General features: G+C 37.2%; 1 protein-coding gene across 1 annotated transcript in view; it reads right to left on the minus strand.

The window, feature by feature from the left end:
* Positions 1-23,408, minus strand: part of KIF5C (kinesin family member 5C) — a 101,356-nt gene that overhangs the window by 39,227 nt on the left and 38,721 nt on the right. Inside the window, exons 5-7 of the mRNA XM_058193133.1 lie at positions 16,149-16,197; positions 12,749-12,804; positions 4,915-5,002 (exon numbers count right to left, since the gene is read on the minus strand). Of these exons, the coding sequence (XP_058049116.1) occupies positions 4,915-5,002; positions 12,749-12,804; positions 16,149-16,197 (193 nt within the window). The remainder of the gene's footprint in view (positions 1-4,914; positions 5,003-12,748; positions 12,805-16,148; positions 16,198-23,408) is intronic.

Genomic DNA, 23,408 nt, shown 5'->3' on the forward strand with positions numbered 1-23,408 from the left:
TCTATGTCTTCTAAATTCCATTAAATCATCATCCTCATTTGATTTCCTTGGTTTTTATCAGCGAAGACTAAATTTGGACCTTACCTGCGATTGCAGTTTTTCAGAATTCATTTCCAAGTTTGCATGGGTGCCAACCCCTATGTATCCTTCTGAGAATTTACTGAGTTGTCTGCCAGGAGCATTGCTCCCCACACAATCAAGCCCATATTCGCACAGCAAAATTATTCCCATCTATGTTGACAGGACCAGCACAGAATGTAGTATCCAGTTGGTACACAATAACATCCACAGTAAGATCTGTAGATGACCACTTTACTGAAACTGAGAAGATCTTAATAAAACCTAAGTAGTCCTGTGGATGGAACCCTGGCCCCTTGAACTCTGAACAAGAGGAGGATACTGCAATGGGCTTCTGGGAGATGTAGTCTCCAGCAGAGACAATGGAACAGAACTACACAGCCCAACCGCTGTGGAGAAAGGAGGGAGAATTGCTGCTGTGTCCCAGGATGGGGACAGCACTCCTGCTGCCAAAAGAGGGATGAAGATCCTAATCAAAAGTGACTGTGTTTCTAATCCAGGTGCAGTTTTGGGATTCATCATCTGGCGCTAAAGAGATGGACCTCAAAAGCCTCTTGCCACATCTGCAGAGGGTGCCCTCAGCAGGAAATCAGCAGAATTGGGCTGTTATCTTAATTAAAGCCTCACAAATCCCACAGGGATATGTAAATAAATATGTGGAATATTTGTACTATTTATAACAACCCCAGAAGCAGCAGACAAAAAAAAATCCATATTCAGAAGTACTGAGAAAGGATACAAACTACTTAACACTTTGATTAAATTTGCTGTTTTGAAGCTATACTCCTTTTTAAATTCCTGAACCTGCTTTGGTGTGAATCAGTTGAAACTGTCGCATTCAAAGCAGAGTTTGGCATATCATAGTAAACACACATCTTTCTCCAAGTTTTTAATTCTTAAAATTAAAAACTGTATTCCTATTTTTTCATTAAAATGAACAAGAATCTAGTTTTTTTTTTAAAAAATAATTGCTAACCATGAGATACAACTCAAAGAAATTTATATATAATAAGGTTATAAAAATTAAACTATACAGCAGTTAAAATGGTATCTGTTCTACTGTTGATGCATGATGCAATCCACTCCGCCTATATCCATTCCCAATAGGAATATTACCAGTTTACTCTGGGCTCCCTGCTTTTTTAAAAAATCAACTGCCAATCCATTAGATCAGCTGTCCCCAACCTTTCCAACTTGGTAGCCCAGCCTGGTATGGAGGGGGCGTGTAAGTGACAGGTGCAAGAGCATGTGCACATCTCTATTTGTGTGAACAGCACATGTGCGCACCTTCCATTCGTGCAAATGGAACATTGTGTGCAAGTGGAGGATGCTTGCACATGCACATGAAACTCCAGTCACACAAGTGGTAGGTACCTGCACTCGCGCACGAAGTTCCATTTGTGCGAATGGAGCTTCCGCGTGAGCACAAGCATGCTCCATTCGCACAAGTGGAGCTTCGCTCACATGAACAGAGCTTCACATGCCCACACTTGCCCATTTTTTTCCACGGTCCAGTTTCGAACAGGCTGCAGCCTGGTAGTGGGCCCCAGCCTAGAGGTTGGGGCCCCCTGCATTATATCACCTGTCCTTTTAATCAGGGACAGCTCTGCTTGCTCACTATATTAAGAGGCATTGTGAAAAGCATTTTGAAAATCCAAGTAGAGGTGGTTCTCAACTTATAGCCATTCGTTTAGTGACTTTTTGAAGTTACAATAGCACTGAAAAAAGTGATTTACAACTGGTCTTTGCCATTGCAGTATCCCCATAGTCAGATGATCCAAATCTAAGCACATGGCAACTGGCATGAATTTATGATGTTTGCAGCCTCAAAGTGTCATGTGATCACCATTTGCAACCTTCCCAGCTGGCTTCCAACAAACGAATTCAAGCTGGATCCACTTAACGACCACATGATTTACTTAACAAGTTTGCTGAACAACTGTGGCAAAAAAGGTCATAAAATCAGGGACAACTTTCTTAATAACTAACTTGCTTAGCAATGGTATTCTGGTCCCAACTGTGGTGGGAAGCCAAGCACAACCTTTATAGTGGGGGAACTGAAATAACCTGTTGGGTTCAGGGCAAGAAGAGGGCATGTTTTGGGAGGGGGGTTAGTTTATGAGGTGATTGGACTCCTGGATAAGAATAACTTTGGCACAGATAAAAATAAGTTGTTTTTTTGTTTTCAAATTCAGAAAGACACTTGAATACAGGAATAAAGCACAGAACCCAGGTCCATCTAGAGCAGCGGTCACCAACTGGTGGTCCGTGAGAAAATTTTGGTGGTCTGTAGAAAAATTATTTGCATTTTTTATATTGCACTAAATCAGGGCTCCTCAAACTACAGTCCCTGGGCTGGATACGTGCAATGAACAGTTGTATTGTTACAGAGAGTCTCCCCCTTTGGGGTCTTTTTGTCGGAGGGGGGCAGAAATTCCAACTTGGGGTCTGCTTCAGCCTCTTGGTGTGGGGCTTTGGGCAAAGGCTGCTGGTGGCGAAGAGCTGGAGGCCCTTGTTCCAGTGAGACAACATCATGGCCTGGAATTTGCTGTGCATCTCAGCCTGCTGAGCCTCCAGGCGTCAGTACCTGGCCTTGCACTCCTGCAGGTCTTCCCTCTGCTTGGAAAGCCTATGCTCCTAGTTCTCAGTGAGGTGCTTCTGCTGAATCTCCTTCTCGGACAGATCCAATTTGAACTGATCTGTTTTGCCAACTGTTTCTCATGGTGGCTGCTTAGATCCCACAACTGCTTCCTATTGGGGCCCTAAGGAGCCTGGGTGGGGAGGCGAGGAGTGGCTGGGAGGGGTGAGTAGAGGCTGGCAAGACGCCCCTTGACGTGAGTGACACTGAGTTGGCCACGCCCACCGGTCACATGACCACCTAGCCACGCCCACCAAGCCGGTCATTAGCCAGATCATATTAGTGGTCCATGGGATTTAAAATTATGAATTTAGTGGTCCCTGTGGTCTGAAAGGTTGGTGATCCCTGATCTAGAGCACGGGTGTCAAACTCAATCGCGTCACGTGTGGTATCATGATGATTTATGCCTTTGTGGAGCCGGGGTGTGTGTGGCCTGTGTGTGACACATCCGGCCTCTGGACCACTAGTTTCACAGGCCTGATCTGGAGTACAAGGTTAGAATTGTATTAGGAGGATCTCTCTCTTTTTGTATTGTATTTTGTATCCTTTTTTGTATTGAGTGTGTGCAACCTAATCTTCCTTTGTTATCTTTCATTATGTTGAACTTATTTTGAATGAATCCTGGAGTAGACTGGTTGTCTTCTAACACCTGATTCATGGATGACTTAGCACGGCTAAGCCATCAACTCCCTAAGTGTTGTTTCTCTCTTTCTTTAGTTAGCCAGTGCCAGGGAAGGATGCAAATTTCCCTTTCAATCTTGTACTGGTTCTTCCAGAGATCTGGTGTGGAAATGAAAAACTGGTTTATAATGGAGACCTGGTGGCAATAAGGGAATCTAATTTTCCACTCCCTGTCCACCTCCGCACATGGGGTATATCTGAATCAAAGTACCCAAAGGGAGGCCTGGTTCCACTTGTCAATCAGTCATGTACAACCTTTGGCCCCTGTATGGATCAGTATTCTCCATGGCCCTTTGCCTTGCACTGCCTCTTTTAAATCCACCATGGTCATCCCAGTGTCGTCCTTTATAAAAGCTAGCCAACAGGTACTAGTGAGGCCCCTTCAAGCCCATCGTGCCTTATTATACATTTATATCTTTCGAGTTTACAACTTCCCCCAAAAAAATCTAGAATGTTTTATCATTGTTTTAAATTATAAAACATTATAATGATTTATAATCAAGTGCACTTATACAGTTGTATCCACTAACCATCGCATGAAATACTTTTGCCAATACAACTCTGGAATATTGCTTACTTAACTGTTCAGAAAATAACGGCCATGCATTTTTAAATATTTGACCTTGAAAACATTAACTCGGGTTTAATGCTCCTGGTTGCTCAGCAATAAAGGCTACATCGCATGAAATGTTTATTTTGAAAGAAATTGCTGATCTCCATTTGAAGCAAGGAACTGCAGAGCATTTGTTTAATATGTATTTTAAAATCCAAAGACCAAAAATCTTAAACCTCAAAATGTCAGTCATCATTTTTTTTTAAATTTCAAATCACATATCTAGGAATCTATTTAATTGTTATGTAACAGGGATAACTTGAAGGCACTAATGGATTTGATGAGCAAAATGTTTATTTTCTTGACTATTGTAAAATTATTGTAATTTCAGCACAACAGTAATTGAAATTATTTATTTATTTATTTATTTCGATTTTTATACCGCCCTTCTCCCGAAGGACTCAGGGCGGTGTACAGCCAAGTAAAAATACACTGTATACAAATTAAAAGAAATTTAAAAGGAAACATATTATGATGTGGCCGAAAAATTTAAAACAATTTAAAATCTAAAAATATAAATAACCCCAATAAAATTTTAATCCAGTCCCGCTTGAATAAATAGGTGCGTTTTCAGCTCACGGCGAAAAATCCGAAGATCAGGCACTTGACGTAAACCAGGGGGAAGTTCATTCCAAAGCGTAGGAGCTCCAACAGAGAAGGCCCTTCCCCTGGGGGCCGCCAACCGACATTGCTTGGCGGACGGCACCCTGAGAAGGCCCTCTCTGTGTGAGCGTACGGGTCGGTGGGATGCAAAAGGTAACAGCAGGCGGTCCCGTAAGTACCCGGGTCCTAAGCCATGGAGCGCTTTAAAGGTGGTAACCAAAACCTTTAAAGGTGGTAACCAAAATCTTAAAATTATGATTTTAGAATGTAATTGCAGACTTAGAAATGTATGAATGCTTACTGGTAACAGCTACATGACGGTTTGTTTTCCCTTCATCAATGACATCCATAACTTCTTCAGGACTAGATACAAATCTCTCTGTGCAGCCCTAGAAATATGAAATTCAACATTTTTTAAGGCAAAACATTGACTGGAAACAAACTTAAACCAGTAACTGCAGCTTCTCAAAAATCAGAGACAAAACTCAATTTATACGCCTATATTAACAGAACTAAAAACTTCAGATAACCAAGAAGCAAATACAGAAATATATAAGATGACCATGTACAGTGTATGACCAATACCGTCACTGGTCATAACTAACCTACAACCAATCTGAAAAATCTACATGATTGCTCACATAGATTTGTACAGGCAGGGACCTTGGTAAATAATTCCTAGCTGTGTGGATAATTGATTCTGCATCCAAGGATTCTTCTGCAGATCTATTTTAAAGCATACTTTAGGCTCTCAGCATTCAAGAGAATGAATACCATTTCATCATATGATTGGGAAACTCTTTTAAATATCCAATTTATACATAGATTGTGCATCTCTAGTTTGCTTTGGGTATTTATGCATGGTTCCAAAATATGTTGAAGCTTATAGTAATAATAAACAGGAAAAAATTTCTATATTTGCATTCATATTTATTATGCATTAATGGAACCAATTAATTTCAAAGGAAGGATTAACAAAATGAAACTATTAAAAAAAAGGAAGTTTTGGGGAAAGGAAGTGTTATCTACACAATTTTGATGAGAATATTATGGACGAAAAATGAAGAAAATCTCTCACACATTTAGTCAAAAGCGAATACAGGTATTTCTTCCATAAATGCATTCAGATTGGATTGACTTGGGGGGATTTTTAATACCATTCACATGTAGATTTTTCTTCCACAACTGTAATTCTAAAGGAATTCATTTATCCAAAATGTGATTGGGGTTCAGTCTCATGGGCTTGCAATCTATCTTCATATCTAAGCATATAATTTTGGTTGCATCTTTTTTAAATCATTCTTAAGCTTAGCCAGATCTTCCTGAAAATTGGGGAAAAGATGGTGACCTGGAAAAATTGGATGAAAGCAGGAATGCTGAATTTGGACCAATAGATAGATGATTGGGATGGATTTGTAGCATATGATGCATTAAGAGGCAAATATCTATCAGAGTTGAAGTCCAGCAACATTCTCAGCATCCCAGACAGAACAATTGCCTAGTTTTTTTAAAAACTAAAAATCTCTGATTAGTTTCTAAAGTTATTTGTTATCTATAAATCAATTTGATAGGCACATGGGAAGCAATGAGTGGCATAAGAACTTAGAGGTTTCTATATTTCTAACACAATAATCTTCTATAGCAAGAGTGTCAATGGATCTTAAGTTACAACTTATAAAAACAAAATATTTAGAATCTACTGGACTCCATAATGTCCATATAAAAAGGATGGACTACTATAGCATTTACTTGAAAATGTAGGAAATACTTTTTTTTAACATATATTTTTACAATGTCCTATACTTACTATGTTTTGGGAGAAAATAGTGAACTAATAGATGTGGTTGTGTGATGTATGTTAAAATTTTCAAAAGACAATATTGTTTTGAATTACATACATTGTACATGGAATTTGACAACTGGACAACAAAAATTAATTCTCCAGACCCTTACTATAGGTGAAAGACTGATATTACAACATACAAAAAATAAATGTATGATTAGTAGTGTAATCTTACCGGAGAAGAAGCTACGCAAGATTAGGTTTCCGGCCCGGTTACAGCACTGAGACGCGTTGGTGGATGATCTCTGGAGGGCCAGGGATAGGGGTTGTTCCTCTGCCCTGGTCCTATTAGACCTCTCAGCGGCTTTTGATACCATCGACCATGGTATCTTGCTGCGCCGGTTGGAGGGATTGGGAGTGAGAGGCACCGTTTATCGGTGGTTCTCCTCCTATCTCTCGACCTCTTAGGAATGGGGTGAGGTCAACAGTAGACAGTCTTAGGTTAAAGTTTTGGGGATTTAGGATAAGACCACAGAGTCTGGTAGTGCATCCAGGCATTAACAACTCTGTTACTGAAGTCATATTTTTTGCAATCGAGATTGGAGCGGTTCACTTTAAGTTTGAATCTATTGTGTGCTTGTGTATTGTTGTGGTTGAAGCTCAAGCAGTCGTTGACAGGAAGGACATTGCAGCAGATAATTTTATGAGCTATGCTCAGGTCATACTGAAGGTGGCGTAGTTCTAAATTTTCTAAACCCAGAATTTCAAGTCTAGTGGCATAAGGTATTACGTTGCGAGCAGAGGAGTGGAGGATTCTTCTTGTGAAATATTTCTGGATGCGCTCGATTGTATTGATGTCCAATATGCAGTGTGGGTTCTAGACAGATGATAGATTCACAAAATGTCTGCATTAGGTAATTATATATATAGAATTTTTTATTTATTTATTTTATCAAATACATATTAACTAATATATATATAAGTATAAGCATGAATTGAATACATAAAATGAATACAATTAAAGGGAACATTAGGGCAGGGATGGTAGGCACACTAGTCCTCTTATGCACACCCCTTACAGACCTCTTAGGAATGGGGTGAGGTCAACAGTAGACAGTCTTAGGTTAAAGTTTTGGGGATTTAGGATAAGACCACAGAGTCTGGTAGTGCATCCAGGCATTAACAACTCTGTTACTGAAGTCATATTTTTTGCAATCGAGATTGGAGCGGTTCACTTTAAGTTTGAATCTATTGTGTGCTTGTGTATTGTTGTGGTTGAAGCTGAAGTAGTCTTGACAGGAAGGACATTGCAGCAGATAATTTTATGAGCTATGCTCAGGTCATACTGAAGGTGGCGTAGTTCTAAATTTTCTAAACCCAGAATTTCAAGTCTAGTGGCATAAGGTATTACGTTGCGAGCAGAGGAGTGGAGGATTCTTCTTGTGAAATATTTCTGGATGCGCTCGATTGTATTGATGTCCAATATGCAGTGTGGGTTCTAGACCGATAAGCTGAATTCGAGAATTGGTCTAGCAAATGTTTTGTATGCTCTGGTTAGTAGTGTAATCTTACCGAAGAAGAAGCTACGCAAGATTAGGTTTACAACTCTTAATGCCTTTTTGACGATGTTGTTGCAGTGGGCTTTGGCACTTAGATCATTTGATATGATCCAAGGTCCTTAACAGAGTGAGGGTCATCTACAAGGTAATGTCCACCTAGCTTGTATTTTGTGTTCTGATTCTTTTTGCCAATGTGTAAGACAGAGCATTTGTTGCTTGAGATTTGGAGTTGCCAATTTTTTGACCATTCCGACACAAAGTCAAGGTCTTTTTGAAGGGTAGCAGTATTGTTGGTAGTGTTAAATAGTTTAACATCATCGGTGACGAGAACACAGTTATTTATAATATGATTACATATGATCACATATGTATAATATGAAGAGTATTAGTCCTAGAATGCTGCCTTGGGGGACACTGCTATTAACAGGAGCAGAATTTGATAGGGCGCTGCCTATTTTGACCACTTGTTGCCTGTTTAACAGGAACGGAGTTATCCAATTATGGAGGGGTCCGGAGATGCCATAGGATTTTAGTTTTAGAAGTAGTTTGACATGTACTACTGAATCAAAGGCTTTACAGAAGTTTATGTAAATTGCATCTATTGCTTTGCCCTGATCAAGATTTGTAGTCCATATGTTTTTGCAGTGGAGAAGTTGTAGATTACAGGGTAATTTTTTTCTGAAACCAAATTGTTTATTAGAGAGTAGGTTGTCTGTTTCTAGGTGGAGGATAATGGATTGGTTGATGATTGATTCCATTACTTTGCAGGTGATGCAGCATAAAGAGATTGGTCTGTAATTTTCAACTAGGCTGGGGTCTCTCTTTTTGAAGATAGGGATGACCGTGGCTAGTGAGCATAGATTGGGAAGGGAGCTTGTGCTGACATATTTTCAAAGATTATGCTTAGGGGTTCTGCTATAACAATGGAAAGCTTTTTTAAGAAGTATGCACATAGTCCATCAGGTCCAATAGATAGTGATTGTTTCAGTCTATGTAGTTTCTTTTCAACATTATCTTCTGTGAAATCTATTTGTGTTAAATAGTTGTAGTCATTATTGGTACGACTAGGGTATGTTGGGCATGAACCATTGCTCATTGTAACTGTTTATTGTTGCAACAACACATGTAGTTTGGGTTTTTTCACTTTTTAAGTAATTGTTATGTACATTTTTAATAATATTTTTATCTCCATGTTTTGTTCTTTTTTTTTACTTTTTTTCTATTATTTTAAAAACAATAAAATTTATTTTAAATAACATCAAGGTAATCCTTGATTTACATTGATAAATCTGATAGGTTGGGGATAGTGCAAAAGAGTGCTTGAGAGGAATGATGCAGGTTGGGGAAGGTGCACAAGGGAGGCCAAGGAGGTGTGGCAAGGATTAGGAAGGAGGTGTGTGTATGTGTGAGGGGTTTGTGTGGTGCAAACCTTCTTCACGTTAGATAGGCAAACTTCTCAAGAGTGATAGAAATGTTAAATAAGACACTACATGTCTTGGAGTATGATTTTACCTATCAAACTCTCTCTCAGGAGTATAGATGGAGATGTTTTGGTATTAAAATACTTTATGATTCGGGAGATAAGTTGTTATTTCAGGTTATCTGATCTTAATTATCTGTCAAATACAAGATATGAGCAAACCGGTAAACGTGAATTAGGTAAAGAATAAAAGGACCTATTGCAATTTTCCAAAGTAGGCAGTTCAGATTCTTCTTATTTATTGGCAATTCAAATAGTCCTGCTAAACACTTTACTTTGCAAACCTCATTGTACAATGAATGGATTATTCTTGAATGATAAGCCAGGCTAAACTAACTTAATAATCTTTTGATATGATTTTATCATTTTAACTTCTAATAGAATTGTTTTAATTAAAAAAATACTTTTTGTTTTGGAAAATGCTAAGATAAAGCACAGGGAACTATGGATCCTGAAAAATTAATCTCAAAGGACATTTGGCAACATGCTGAAAAAAGGAAGGAAGGAAGGAAGGAAGGAAGGAAGGAAGGAAGGAAGGAAGGAAGGAAGGAAGGAAGGAAGGAAGGAAGGAAGGAAGGAAGGAAGGAAGGAAGGAAGGAAGGAAGGAAGGAAGGAAGGAAGCTTAATTATATCCAATAACTCTTTAAGTAATAATTTTGATAAAACAATTAAAGCAACCTGATTTGCTTCAATGAAGAAGTCAACAAGCTGAGCTCAGCTGAAAGGCTTAGGGCTGGGTGGCTTTAGAATCAGAAGGTGACTGGCATGAAAGCAGCTTTTCCACACTGATGGCTTTTCACAACCACTGACCTACTAGTGAGTTATTGTGACAGCGCAGCAATGTGAGAGGAGTTTTTCTGCACTGCTGGTCTCTTTTATCAACTGGTCAACAAAGGGGAGAATGCCAGAAGCACAAAAGGGCAAGTCATATCACATCACCGTCTTCTTTCAATTGCTTGCTAACACTTGGAGATAGTTCAACGTGGAGATACTCTGAGGTTTGGGATTGGCCACCTCCAGTGTGTGCAGTAGGATAATCCCTATCAGAGGTGACTAACCTAGAAATCCTCTTGGTAGAAGGGTGGAAAAACACTTTCCCCTGCCCTTTTCCAAGGGTGAGTTCTGTAGGAGTATGCTGAAAGGTCTACGAAGCAGACTCAGGAAGAAATATGACAAAGGCTTTTGTAGAAATTCAATAAAGTATATACACTGTATAAAATGTTTTACAGGTGGCATATCCCACCCACAAGATTAGCAAAGATTAGTAAAAAATATTCTCCAACTTGTTGGAAATGTGAAATGGAATTAGGAACATATTACCATATGTGGTGGGAATGCGAAAAAACAAAAAAAAATTGGCAGTAAATAAGCTGGTTAGAGGAAATGTTAATGATCAAAATTGAGCTCAAACCAGATTTTTTCTTATTGGGTATGATGGACGACAAGCAAGATAAAAGTGTTACTTATTTAATATTGCACATACTAACCGCGGCAAGACTAACATTTGCTTAAAAGTGGAAGTGCAAAGATGTACCCTTGGAAGAAGACATAATAAATAAAATTTATAACTGTGCAGAAATTTACCACTGCGCAGAGATGTAAATAAATAAAATTTACAACTGTGCATTTATCTTTAAGTTCTTACCCTAGAACTTAAAGATAAATGAGAATCAAGGTATTACGAGGTCTGGAATAAATTTTATGACTGGCTTGAGAGGAGGAAGAATGCCAGAATGTAGGGATAAGGAGTGTCTGGAAATGTATATATCAATTTTATATTGTATTTATGAGGGTAGAATAGTTTTATTAAATATGTATAGAGTTGTAATAGTAGTAATAACATAGTATATACTTGATATAAATGGAATCAGGATATATGTAAACCTATATATAAACTGAGAACACATGACATAGTAAATTAGATTTGACATAGATGTTAAAAACCAGAGACATGGAGCAAAGTCCACTGTTTTTGTTTTGTTTTTTTAAATTCAATAAAAATTAAAACAAATTAAAGTGTATAAAGGTAAAGGTAAAAGTTCCCCTCGCACATATGTGCTAGTCATTGCCGACTCTAGGGGGTGGTACTCATCTCCGTTTCAAAGCCAAAGAGCCAGCGCTGTCCAAAGACGTCTCCGTGGTCATGTGGCCGGCATGACTCAACGCCAAAGGCGCACGGAACGCTGTTACCTTCCCACCAAAGGTGGTCCCTATTTTTTCTACTTGCATTTTTACGTGCTTTCGAAACTGCTAGGTTGGCAGAAGCTGGGACAAGTAATGGGAGCTCACCTCGTTACACGGCAGCACTAGAGATTCGAACCGCTGAGCTGCCGACCTTTCGATCGACAAGCTCAACGTCCTAGCCCCTGAGCCACCGCATCCCTATTAAAAGTGTATACAGAGACTTAAAAAATCTTCTGTAGAAATTCAGTAAAATATGCACTGAAGAAATATGGCAAACCATGTTGCTTCAGGAAGCAGTTTCAAGGAAGTACTTCATTTGAAGCTACAATACAGAGTACTTGTTCATGGTCCATTAATACCACAGACAAACAACTGTTTAAACAAAAGGAATAATGGAATCTAGGAAGGAGGATTGTGGTTTGCAAAACATTACAGGGCTGTAATATCTGTCCTTTCCTCCCATCCCAGGGTAGAAAGTAACAATCTTCATGCTGCTTTCAAAAATGGTCAGCAATAAGATCAAAGAATCCTTGCTCTAACAAACTTATGGATAAATAGGATGCTACAATAAAGTAAATAATTCCAAGGATTCTGTAGCCTAACATCCTTTTCTGTTTACATTAATCTACTGGAGCTAATAAGATCTTGAAAATCTAGCATGCTTTTGTGAGCTGTTAGGGGATTAACAGAATTATTATTAAAGTACAGATTTTCCAGTTGATTAAAATCAAACTACTACTTCCCTTCATCCGGAATCAGTATGACATATTGATGCAGTGTTAGAGACATTCAGAGAAACAGAAATATTCTACTGGTAAAAAATTATACTTAACCTTTAAGAGATAGACATAAGAGATAGAAATTTAATTAGTATGCTTTTTTATTTACACTATTGTGTATAATACTGTGACTTCTGCTTTGTCAATTTTATCATGGAATTATTCATTTTATGGCTTTGACTTCTATTATTCAGGATCTCTTAATCTATTCGACCTTGAGCATATTTTACAATTTGTTTTCAATGACTACCTTGAGTTCTTAGTGTTAAGTCACCTTGGTTGTATTTGCAGAAAGGTGAATTAAATAATTAAAATGTGTTTTTTTCCATTATAGGTAGAAGTGCTTTTACCTTGACATATGGTACTCTGTTCTTGTCTTCATGTACTGCAAGATTCGTTTTTGAAACTGTAAAAAACATAAAGGAACATCAATTAAGGATATATATAAATTGAAAGACTGGCAAGAAAGTCTGAATGAATTTCCAAACAAAAAAATCAGTGATAGAGTTTTCATTTAGGATTTGCATATTTCAAACCAAATGGGCTTTACATTATTAGTTGGTTTAGGTACAAAATAACAACTGGAATGATTTAATAAGTAATGTTTTGCATATTCTCAATAAGGAATACGGAAACACTCAGGAACATGAAATACAAACAAAGTAACGTAAGTGTAAAATGTCCACAAGTTTTATTTGAGATGACCCATATAGAATTGTGTATCACATATAAGGCAAAAACAAGGTGTAGATCAGTTCCACTAGTGATTGGAATCATGCCAGGATACTATATATGGGGTTACAGCACAGGCACTGTGCAAGTAAAGCTAGTGTTGTGGACTTTTTTTGGATTAAGGGTGCCTACTAGAACCCATTCAGATGTTTCATTCACAACCCAAACATCTCCACTTATATGTCTGTCCTCTGAGAAATCTTCCAATATGTTAAACCAAAGTTTGCTACATCAGGCAAATAGAAAATATGGATGAAATAATGATTTCTAGAAAATAGTTAAGTCAAGCGTTTCCAAATGGATGCCCTGGGAAGCAATCTTTTTTTTAAAAAAATCATAAAGCAGAATGCAAAACTGGAAATTAAAAGAACAGAGAAACACAGCATTTTGCTATTCATGTCTGAGATCAGGAATCTTGAACAAAGAACTGGGATTTAAAATAGGGGGGAAACAGATTTCTTCAACTATGCCATTTTATTCTTTTTGAATGGCTGCTACAACTCCTGGATGATAATTATATAAAGCTATAAAATGCTTCTGATCCATTTAAAGCAAAATGATTACAGAGATTACTCTCAATAGTGAAGTAGAAATATATAGAAAAGAAAAGTTTAAAGATCCTAGTTTCCACTGCAAACTGCAAAACTGGAATCTAGCTGAACCATTCTGACAAAGTAGCCCAAAACTGACTATTTGTTAAATAGGAATATTTATTATTAAATAGGAATATGAAACATGTTAAGGATTTCATTAAGGTTGGTAACTTTGTCCATATATTCTCTATCTTACCAAAAAATGACCAAAGTCAAACAATGGGGCAGAGGTCAATCTCTATTGATCTATTGGGAGCCAAGTAGCGCATATGGAAGATTGCAATTTGGAGGGGGTCTTCTAATAAGGGACTTCATAATCAAGCTTGATCATTGATCATCTCCCTCCATTGGAACAGATAATTCCCCTGATATTCAGACTATCTAGTGCATTGTGAATTACTCAATCTGCAAAAATGTATGGAAGGAAGAAAGTAAATATATGCATGAATGCTTGTTAAAAAAAAGCCTCCGTTAAAAATGTTTTGAAGGAAATGAATCACAGATATAAAATTGTAAAATTAAGAGAAAGTGAAAGGACACAATACCCTTGTATAAAACTAATCTGACCTTGTGATGTGGCTTTGATAAAACATGGAAGCGGAGATCTGAGTTTAATTATGAATGAAAAGGCTAAAATATGTGATAGATAGAAAATAAGAATTGTTGACATCCACTGTGGATGACAGTAAAAATCCATGGATTGAGATATTTCTCCATCACTAAAGTGTTTATCCAGATGGGTCTCCCAATCATGTGCGATATTTGCTTTTTAAATTATTTGTTATGTTTTTATTTGTTCTCATGGATCCAAATGATTTCTAAAGGGCACTTGGGGAATTTCACAGCTTTCTGGCAGGCAACAGGGTGCTAAACACTATTTTTCCATGTCTAGGCTATCTCCTGTCAAACCAGAGCTTGGTTTTGTTTTGTTTTTTGCTTTATCATATTCTATGGAAGCTGCTGAGATTCATAAATTACAACAAGATGTAAATAAAAAATAAGTAAATAAATGCATGTAATACTCCAGGAAATTATAAAGTAAGAATCAAATATGAATGTGTAGGAAAACACTACTACACTCTGAATAAAAATGGTCAATAGGAAGAAGTTATTCTGCTAGATGACATGAATGGATGGATGAGAAGGAGATAAAACAGTACATTCTTGGACCATTTGGAGATTGGGATGATTGGTGACTAAAAATGGCTTATCTCTTTCAAATACATGATTCAAATGTAAGTCTATTTATATGTATATGAAGGATAAAAATATGACAGACAGACAGACTTTAGATAGACAAATATTTTTGTTGATTATCATGAATGATTGAGATAATTAGTGAAATTACAAGTTGATCACGAATTCTGAATTTGAGATAGAATATTGTTGGTGGCACTGAGTGATCTTAGGGAAAGTGGACAGAAAAGGAAACAAAAGTAGAGTGACAGCAGGAACAGAAAGGGTTTAGAAAAAGAAGGAATACTGAAACTGCTTCAAGTAGAATAGAATTAATTACATTACAGAGCATTGCAAAAGCCTGTGGAATTACACTAAACGGAAGTATGAAAAGGATGACTGGGAGAATGCCAGAATGACAAACACTATGGATGAGAAAAATATCCTTGAGAATGACTCCTGCAAAAGAATCAGAAAGACATGGAAGTTAACACCTGCACTTGACAAGGGAAAGAATGTTATTTCTCTTTAACATTAAAGGGGGAAGGTAGAATTTTAGGAGAATAATTAGATTAGATGCGCCTAGCACAGAATTCCTAATGAGAAGTTCAAGAGATAACAATGAGCAAAACTTGGGATGTGTAATAGAGCTCTATCACAGATTGTTCTTTTTTAGCCAAGTCATAGAAATATATGTGTTGAGGGGAGGGAGTCATTGTACATTTATTGGTTTGAGAAAGTATGATAAAGTGCTTACAGAAGAATTGTGGAGAAGGACGAGTACTCATGATCCGCCCTTTGTTTAAGGAATACATGTATAAGGAAGCTCATGGGATGTTAGTTGACTGAGGATATGAATATACACTACGTGTAATTTTGTATTAACTATAACATTAAGGATTGGATATTAATTCTAGATACAAATGTTATCCATCTCTTTTTCCTTGTTTCTAAGAATTCTTTCTTTTTCAGTAATAGATACTAATGGTCCCATGAAGGGCACAAACATCCAAGCAACCCTGTTTTCTGGATTCTGACAGAACATTTTAAGGAGGGTCTTCAGACTTCATTGATTAAAATAATCCTTAAAATGTTCAGTATGGGAGAAATGGCAATTTTTGTGTGAATATACAAGGGTTAAGGTTTAATACAGGGGTGAGTACTGATTTTAGAAAACAAAACAAAATAAATTATCACAGACAACTTAATGGATGCATTAAAAATAATAATACAATCCTGCTTTACTTACCATCCAGTAAGTCCCTTATTTTGTCCAAGTAAATCTCAAAATAGGAAACCTAATTATGAAAGCATACAAATATTACACATACATTTGAAAAAGAAAGAGAAAAACAATCCAATACAGTAGACTCTTAAAGTTCTTTGAAAACATAGGGGACATGTTTATTCAGCAGTTTCACTCAAACTAAGAGAAAACATTGAGGAAATATTTGAACTGATTGCTTCTGGGCATTAGCGTCTATGGAGATTCTCAGTCATCCAAGGTCATGGCTGTCCCAAAGGTGCTTTTTCAAGACTGGACTTTCTTGTTTTTCTTTGAAACCATTATGCTTCTCATCCAAGAAGCTTTTTCAGCTTTGAAGAAGCTGAAGAAGCTTCTTGGATGAGAAGCAAAACATCTTCAAAGAAAAACCAGAAAGTCCAGTTGCTTCTTGAAAAAGCACCTTTGGGACGTTCTTGGCATTAGGAAATGCCATCTCCATAGACCAAAATGTTTCTTTAATGGGCCTTAATAAAAGAGGCGCCATCTTATGTCCTGCTTTCCATCTCTTTTCCTTGTTTCTAAGAATTCTTTCTTTTCAGTAATAGATACTAATGGTCCCATGAAGGGCACAAACATCCAAGCAACCCTGTTTTCTGATTCTGACAGAACATTTTAAGGAGGGTCTTCAGACTTCATTGATTAAAATAATAGCTTCAATGGGGTGTGTATGTAGGTAGTGGGAAAGAATTATGAGATAAAATTAAAGCTTCAGAAAGGAGTAGCTGGTGAAATTATTATTTTTAAAGGAGATTGCAGATCTTAATGGAATTGACTTGGTAAGAGTTCAAACCATGCATTTTTATTTATTTATCTATCTATCTATCTATCTATCCAATTTTGTAACTGCCCATCTCACCAAAGGCAACTCTGGGCAGCACCCAACAATATGCAAGCTAAATGCATCATTAAGTACATATTCCTCTTATAAAATTCACTACATAGAAGAGGGGATAAAAAGCATAATAAGACCTCATACTTTTCCCTGTCAATGAGCAAAACTTGGGATGTGTAATAGAGCTCTATCACAGATTGTTCTTTTTTAGCCAAGTCATAGAAATATATGTGTTGAGGGGAGGGAGTCATTGTACATTTATTGGTTTGAGAAAGTATGATAAAGTGCTTACAGAAGAATTGTGGAGAAGGACAGTACTCATGATCCGCCCTTTGTTTAAGGAATACATGTATAAGGAAGCTCATGGGATGTTAGTTGACTGAGGATATGAATATACACTACATGTAATTTTGTATTAACTATAACATTAAGGATTGGATATTAATTCTAGATACAAATGTTATCCATCTTTTTTTCTGCTGTTATGGACATTAAAAGATTAAGGCTGTAACAACTACCGTAAAAGCCACTATCCATGCTGATTAATCACAATACTGTTTCCAATAGCTCTGGAAAGCTTGGTGTCCTTTGGACATAGCCTGATATAATTATAGTTAGTATAAAGTCTCTGCTTTTGTCTGCCTATTTACCTACTTTTGCCAGTATAATCATCAAGCCAAAATGAATGGTGAATATGTTTACTGTGACCAGGATAAGGATTGAGTGGGAGCCTGCTGGGCACAAACTAATTTGGACATTACCCACCGTAAGTTTCCAAATCCATGAAAAACTAAAAGAATGGAATTATCCCCCCACCCCAAGAGCCAAAATAATCAGTGGAACTTTGTTTGGGAGTCACCCAGAGCTGGTTAAAAGATCGGTGGCTATATAAATGTTTTAAATAAATAAAATAAAATAAAATGGAAGAATTGAATTTGACACACAACCGCTATCAATACCCCTTCACTGGTTCCTTTCTGAAAGACGGGAGCTGATCTATTCACAAACAGTAAATTTATATCATAATGTTTTTTCATATGCTCCAAGATTGGATATACTCATTACATTTTGATCTGTATTTGATTAAGGGTAAAATTGAAATGGAAGGTTTTTTTTAAAGCATTATCCTAGTTGGCTACATAAAGAATTCAATAAATTATTTGTAGCATTGCCAAAGTTTTGTTCTCCTTTTAAAATAATAGCTTCAATGGGGTGTGTATGTAGGTAGTGGGAAAGAATTATGAGATAAAATTAAAGCTTCAGAAAGGAGTAGCTGGTGAAATTATTATTTTTAAAGGAGATTGCAGATCTTAATGGAATTGACTTGGTAAGAGTTCAAACCATGCATTTTTATTTATTTATCTATCTATCCAATTTTTGTAACTGCCCATCTCACCAAAAGCAACTCTGGGCAGCACCCAACAATATGCAAGCTAAATGCATCATTAAGTACATATTCCTCTTATAAAATTCACTACATAGAAGAGGGGATAAAAAGCATAATAAGACCTCATACTTTTCCTCTCAATGAGCAAAACTTGGGATGTGTAATAGAGCTCTATCACAGATTGTTCTTTTTTAGCCAAGTCATAGAAATATATGTGTTGAGGGGAGGGAGTCATTGTACATTTATTGGTTTGAGAAAGTATGATAAAGTGCTTACAGAAGAATTGTGGAGAAGGACGAGTACTCATGATCCGCCCTTTGTTTAAGGAATACATGTATAAGGAAGCTCATGGGATGTTAGTTGACTGAGGATATGAATATACACTACATGTAATTTTGTATTAACTATAACATTAAGGATTGGATATTAATTCTAGATACAAATGTTATCCATCTCTTTTTTTCTGCTGTTATGGACATTAAAAGATTAAGGCTGTAACAACTACCGTAAAAGCCACTATCCATGCTGATTAATCACAATACTGTTTCCAATAGCTCTGGAAAGCTTGGTGTCCTTTGGACATAGCCTGATATAATTATAGTTAGTATAAAGTCTCTGCTTTTGTCTGCCTATTTACCTACTTTTGCCAGTATAATCATCAAGCCAAAATGAATGGTGAATATGTTTACTGTGACCAGGTTATAAGGATTGAGTGGGAGCCTGCTGGGCACAAACTAATTTGGACATTACCCACCGTAAGTTTCCAAATCCATGAAAAACTAAAAGAATGGAATTATCCCCCCACCCCAAGAGCCAAAATAATCAGTGGAACTTTGTTTGGGAGTCACCCAGAGCTGGTTAAAAGATCGGTGGCTATATAAATGTTTTAAATAAATAAATAAATAAATAGATGAATAAATAAATAAATAAATAAAATAAAATAAAATAAAATAAAATAAAATAAAATAAAATAAAATAAAATAAAATAAAATAAAATAAAATAAATAAAATAAAATAAAATGGAAGAATTGAATTTGACACACAACCGCTATCAATACCCCTTCACTGGTTCCTTTCTGAAAGACGGGAGCTGATCTATTCACAAACAGTAAATTTATATCATAATGTTTTTTCATATGCTCCAAGATTGGATATACTCATTACATTTTGATCTGTATTTGATTAAGGGTAAAATTGAAATGGAAGGTTTTTTTTAAAGCATTATCCTAGTTGGCTACATAAAGAATTCAATAAATTATTTGTAGCATTGCCAAAGTTTTGTTCTCCTTTTAAAATAATAGCTTCAATGGGGTGTGTATGTAGGTAGTGGGAAAGAATTATGAGATAAAATTAAAGCTTCAGAAAGGAGTAGCTGGTGAAATTATTATTTTTAAAGGAGATTGCAGATCTTAATGGAATTGACTTGGTAAGAGTTCAAACCATGCATTTTTATTTATTTATCTATCTATCTATCTATCCAATTTTTGTAACTGCCCATCTCACCAAAAGCAACTCTGGGCAGCACCCAACAATATGCAAGCTAAATGCATCATTAAGTACATATTCCTCTTATAAAATTCACTACATAGAAGAGGGGATAAAAAGCATAATAAGACCTCATACTTTTCCCTCTCAATGAGCAAACAAGGACATGTATAGTCTATGGAGATTATTTGGAGCTATATTGCATACACAGTGGGTGGCAATTATAGCAAAGGCTAAAAGCACAAGTACTTTTTTTTAATGGGCTTGGGAAAAGATCACATCCCATATATTCCTTTACTTTATGCATGTGTCAAAAGGTACATGATGTCCTACCAGAAGAAAACGTTCATTGTCCTAAGACTGGATCAATATCCATCGGGACTTTACCGTATTAAATAGTTCCTTCTGCTGTAGGACTCAGGACTACAGCATAAAAAGACACAGGAATACAAAGGGTGTTTTTAAACATGTGTACAATGTGTTCCCCATAGTTCAACAGCAAGTTCCCCAATGTAACCGGAGTTAGGTACAATCAAGAGGGAAGACGTGAGCCATAGCACCTGTTAACTTTGAGCTGTAAGAACATTTGGGATCAAGAGAGGATTATTACAGACTGCTTTGCTTATCAAATGAAAGAATTCTAAGAAGATGGCAATTAAAGGCTACAGAGTTGTGAGGACAGCAGTAAGAGGGGGTCTAGGATAACTCACCACAGCCACCTCACCATGGGGCAAAAGTTACATAATATTGAAGAAATGGTGAAATAGAATCATTAAAGAAAGGATGCAAAAGGAGGGACAAAATGAAATATAAATGACAAGTATTAAAATATTTTAAAAAATTATTTTAAATAATTAAATAAAATTGTTGAATTGTACTGTGGCAAGTTGTTCCACAGCAAATTGTCCAATGGCAAGTTGGCCATGGCAAGTTGTCCCATTCCAGTAAGAGGAGGATCAACCATGAGAAAGGCCACAGTGTCCCACAACAATAACATTTAGAACAGGGGTCCCCAACCTTTCGGACCTCAGGGACCACCAAATTCATAATTTTAAATCCCGCAGACCACTAATATGATCTACCTAATGACCGGCTGGTGGTTGTGTGGCTAGGTGATCATGTGACTGGGTGGGTGTGGCCAACTCAATGTCACTCACGTCAAGGGGGCACCTCACCGGCCTCTACTTGCCCTTCCCCTCCCAGTCCCTCCTTGCCTCCCCGCCCAGGCTCCTTAGAGCCCCAATAGGAAGAAGTTGTTGGAGCTAAGCAGCCACCATGAGAAAGAGTTGGCAAAACAGCTGGCTCAGTTCAAATTGGATCTGACCGAGAAGAACACTCAGCAGAAGCACCTCACTGAGGACTAGGAGCATAGGCTTTCCAAGCAGAGGGAAGACCTGCAGGAGGCCAAGGCCAGGTACCGGCATCTGGAGGCTCAGCAGGCTGAGATGACAGCCAGTTCCAGGCCATGAGGCAGTCCCACTGGAACAAGGGGCTCTTCACCATTAGCGGCACTTCCCTCCAGCCTTCACCCAAAGCCCCGCACCAGGAGGCTGAAGCAGACCCCAAGTCTGAATTTCTGCCCCCCTCTGACCCGCACAAAAAGTCCCCGAAGGGGGAGACTCTCTGCAGCAACACAAGCGTTCGTTGCATGTATCCGTCCCAGGTGCCGTAGTTTGAGGACGCCTGACTTAGTGCAAGATAAAAAATGCAAATAATTTTTCTGTGGACCACCAAAATTTTCTCGCAGACCACCAGTTGGTGACTGCTGATTTAGAATACTACCAAATGAGATAAATATAATTCAATACTTCAATATAGAAAGATCTGCAAGAATGAAAGTGTAAAAGGGGGGGAACGCACCCCAAAATTGGAAATAAAACATTATTTTTATATTTCAAAGAAGGCCTACGTCCATGATAAATACTTTTGAAGAACTATTTAAGAGGTCTTCCAATATGCAAACTCAATAAAACAACCCAACCTACTAAAAATTAATCCCCCAGCAAATAAAAATAGTCAATCTTTCAAAAACAATCTCCCCAAAGACTGTGCCACTGCATTGAGAATTCCTGCCAAAGATCACAACTGTCATTTAAAATTTTCTTTCCAACTTAGAAAATATAATTTGCAACCAGTACAAAGCAAACTGAGAAAGATTTTGCAGAATGAAGGAGGAATTATATAAGAATTACTCCATGGTTTGTTGAAAATAAATTTATTGTATTTAGTGAAGCTTCCTCATAAGTAAACTTGCACATAATTGTACTTTGAGTGTCTGGCTCAGTTGCCTTTATTTAAAAACGAAATGGAATGAGTCAAATGCTCATAAATTTTATCAGATCAAGAAAAAAACTGTTGGCATAAGACTGGAAAACAATCTCACTGCATTCTTTAAAAACATTTTCTGTATAAATTATTAACAAGCATGAATAATTATTGATTCCTAGTCTAACTTGGAATTTCTCCAAAGTGCTTCCATTTTTAATTTTGCTTATAAGTCTAGTATCATCACTTTTACTTCACTTTTGGGTTTCTGCCAGTGGTGTATTGCCATCAGGAATTCATAACTAGCAAGCTAATGTAATCGTTTTGTCTAAAACCTCCATCCCTTTCCTCCAGCGTGAAACTATGTGAATAGCATAACTTTTTCTACATATGTAATTCTCCAATTTTTTGACAACTACATGGACAAAATACTGATTTAGTGTTTAAGTGTTGATATCAATATGGAAACCCCATAGCTTTTCTAAGACAGCATTCACACCACAGAATCTGATTTAATTAAGGTTTCTTTTCCAGGTATTTAAGGAAGAGCTGATTCATTTTTTATAAGGCCGTGGTAGCTCAGGCTGGTAAGAAGCCTGTTATTAGAACACAGCAGCCTGCAATTACTGCAGGTTCAAGCCCGGCCCAAGGTTGACTCAGCCTTCCATCCTTTATAAGGTAGGTAAAATGAGGACCCAGATTGTTGGGGGGGCAATAAGTTGACTTTGTAAATATACAAATAGAATGAGACTATTGCCTTATACACTGTAAGCCGCCCTGAGTCTTCGGAGAAGGGCGGGATATAAATGTAAATAAAAAAAAAATAAGTATGATCTCTCCCTTATGAGTATTGTAAGAAATACATTATCAGTATGCATGTATAAAAATGACAAGAAATCATATGAATAGTTTATGAAAACTGAATTTAGAGTTTTCTCAAAATTTTAAGTCCATCATTTTTAAAAGTTATTGTTTAAAAAGCTTGAGATAAAAACTAAATCTGTCACTTATCTTTGAGAACAACAGGAAGATAAGATGATGCTTGGGCAATAGAAATGAAACTGGAAGGAATTTTTAATTTTTGACATAATAGAATATACTCTGTGTGCGCATGTGTGCATGTGTGCGCATGTGTGCATGTGTTCATGAAGGCTCTGCGCATGCGCAAGATGGCGGCTTAACAGGGGAGTGGAGCCGACGACGGGCGATTGAGGAGGGGATGGCGGCGCCCAGGTGGCTTGCCGAGCGGTCTGCG

The sequence above is a fragment of the Ahaetulla prasina genome, chromosome 1, assembly GCF_028640845.1.
Source record: "Ahaetulla prasina isolate Xishuangbanna chromosome 1, ASM2864084v1, whole genome shotgun sequence".
Classification (NCBI taxonomy): domain Eukaryota; kingdom Metazoa; phylum Chordata; class Lepidosauria; order Squamata; family Colubridae; genus Ahaetulla; species Ahaetulla prasina.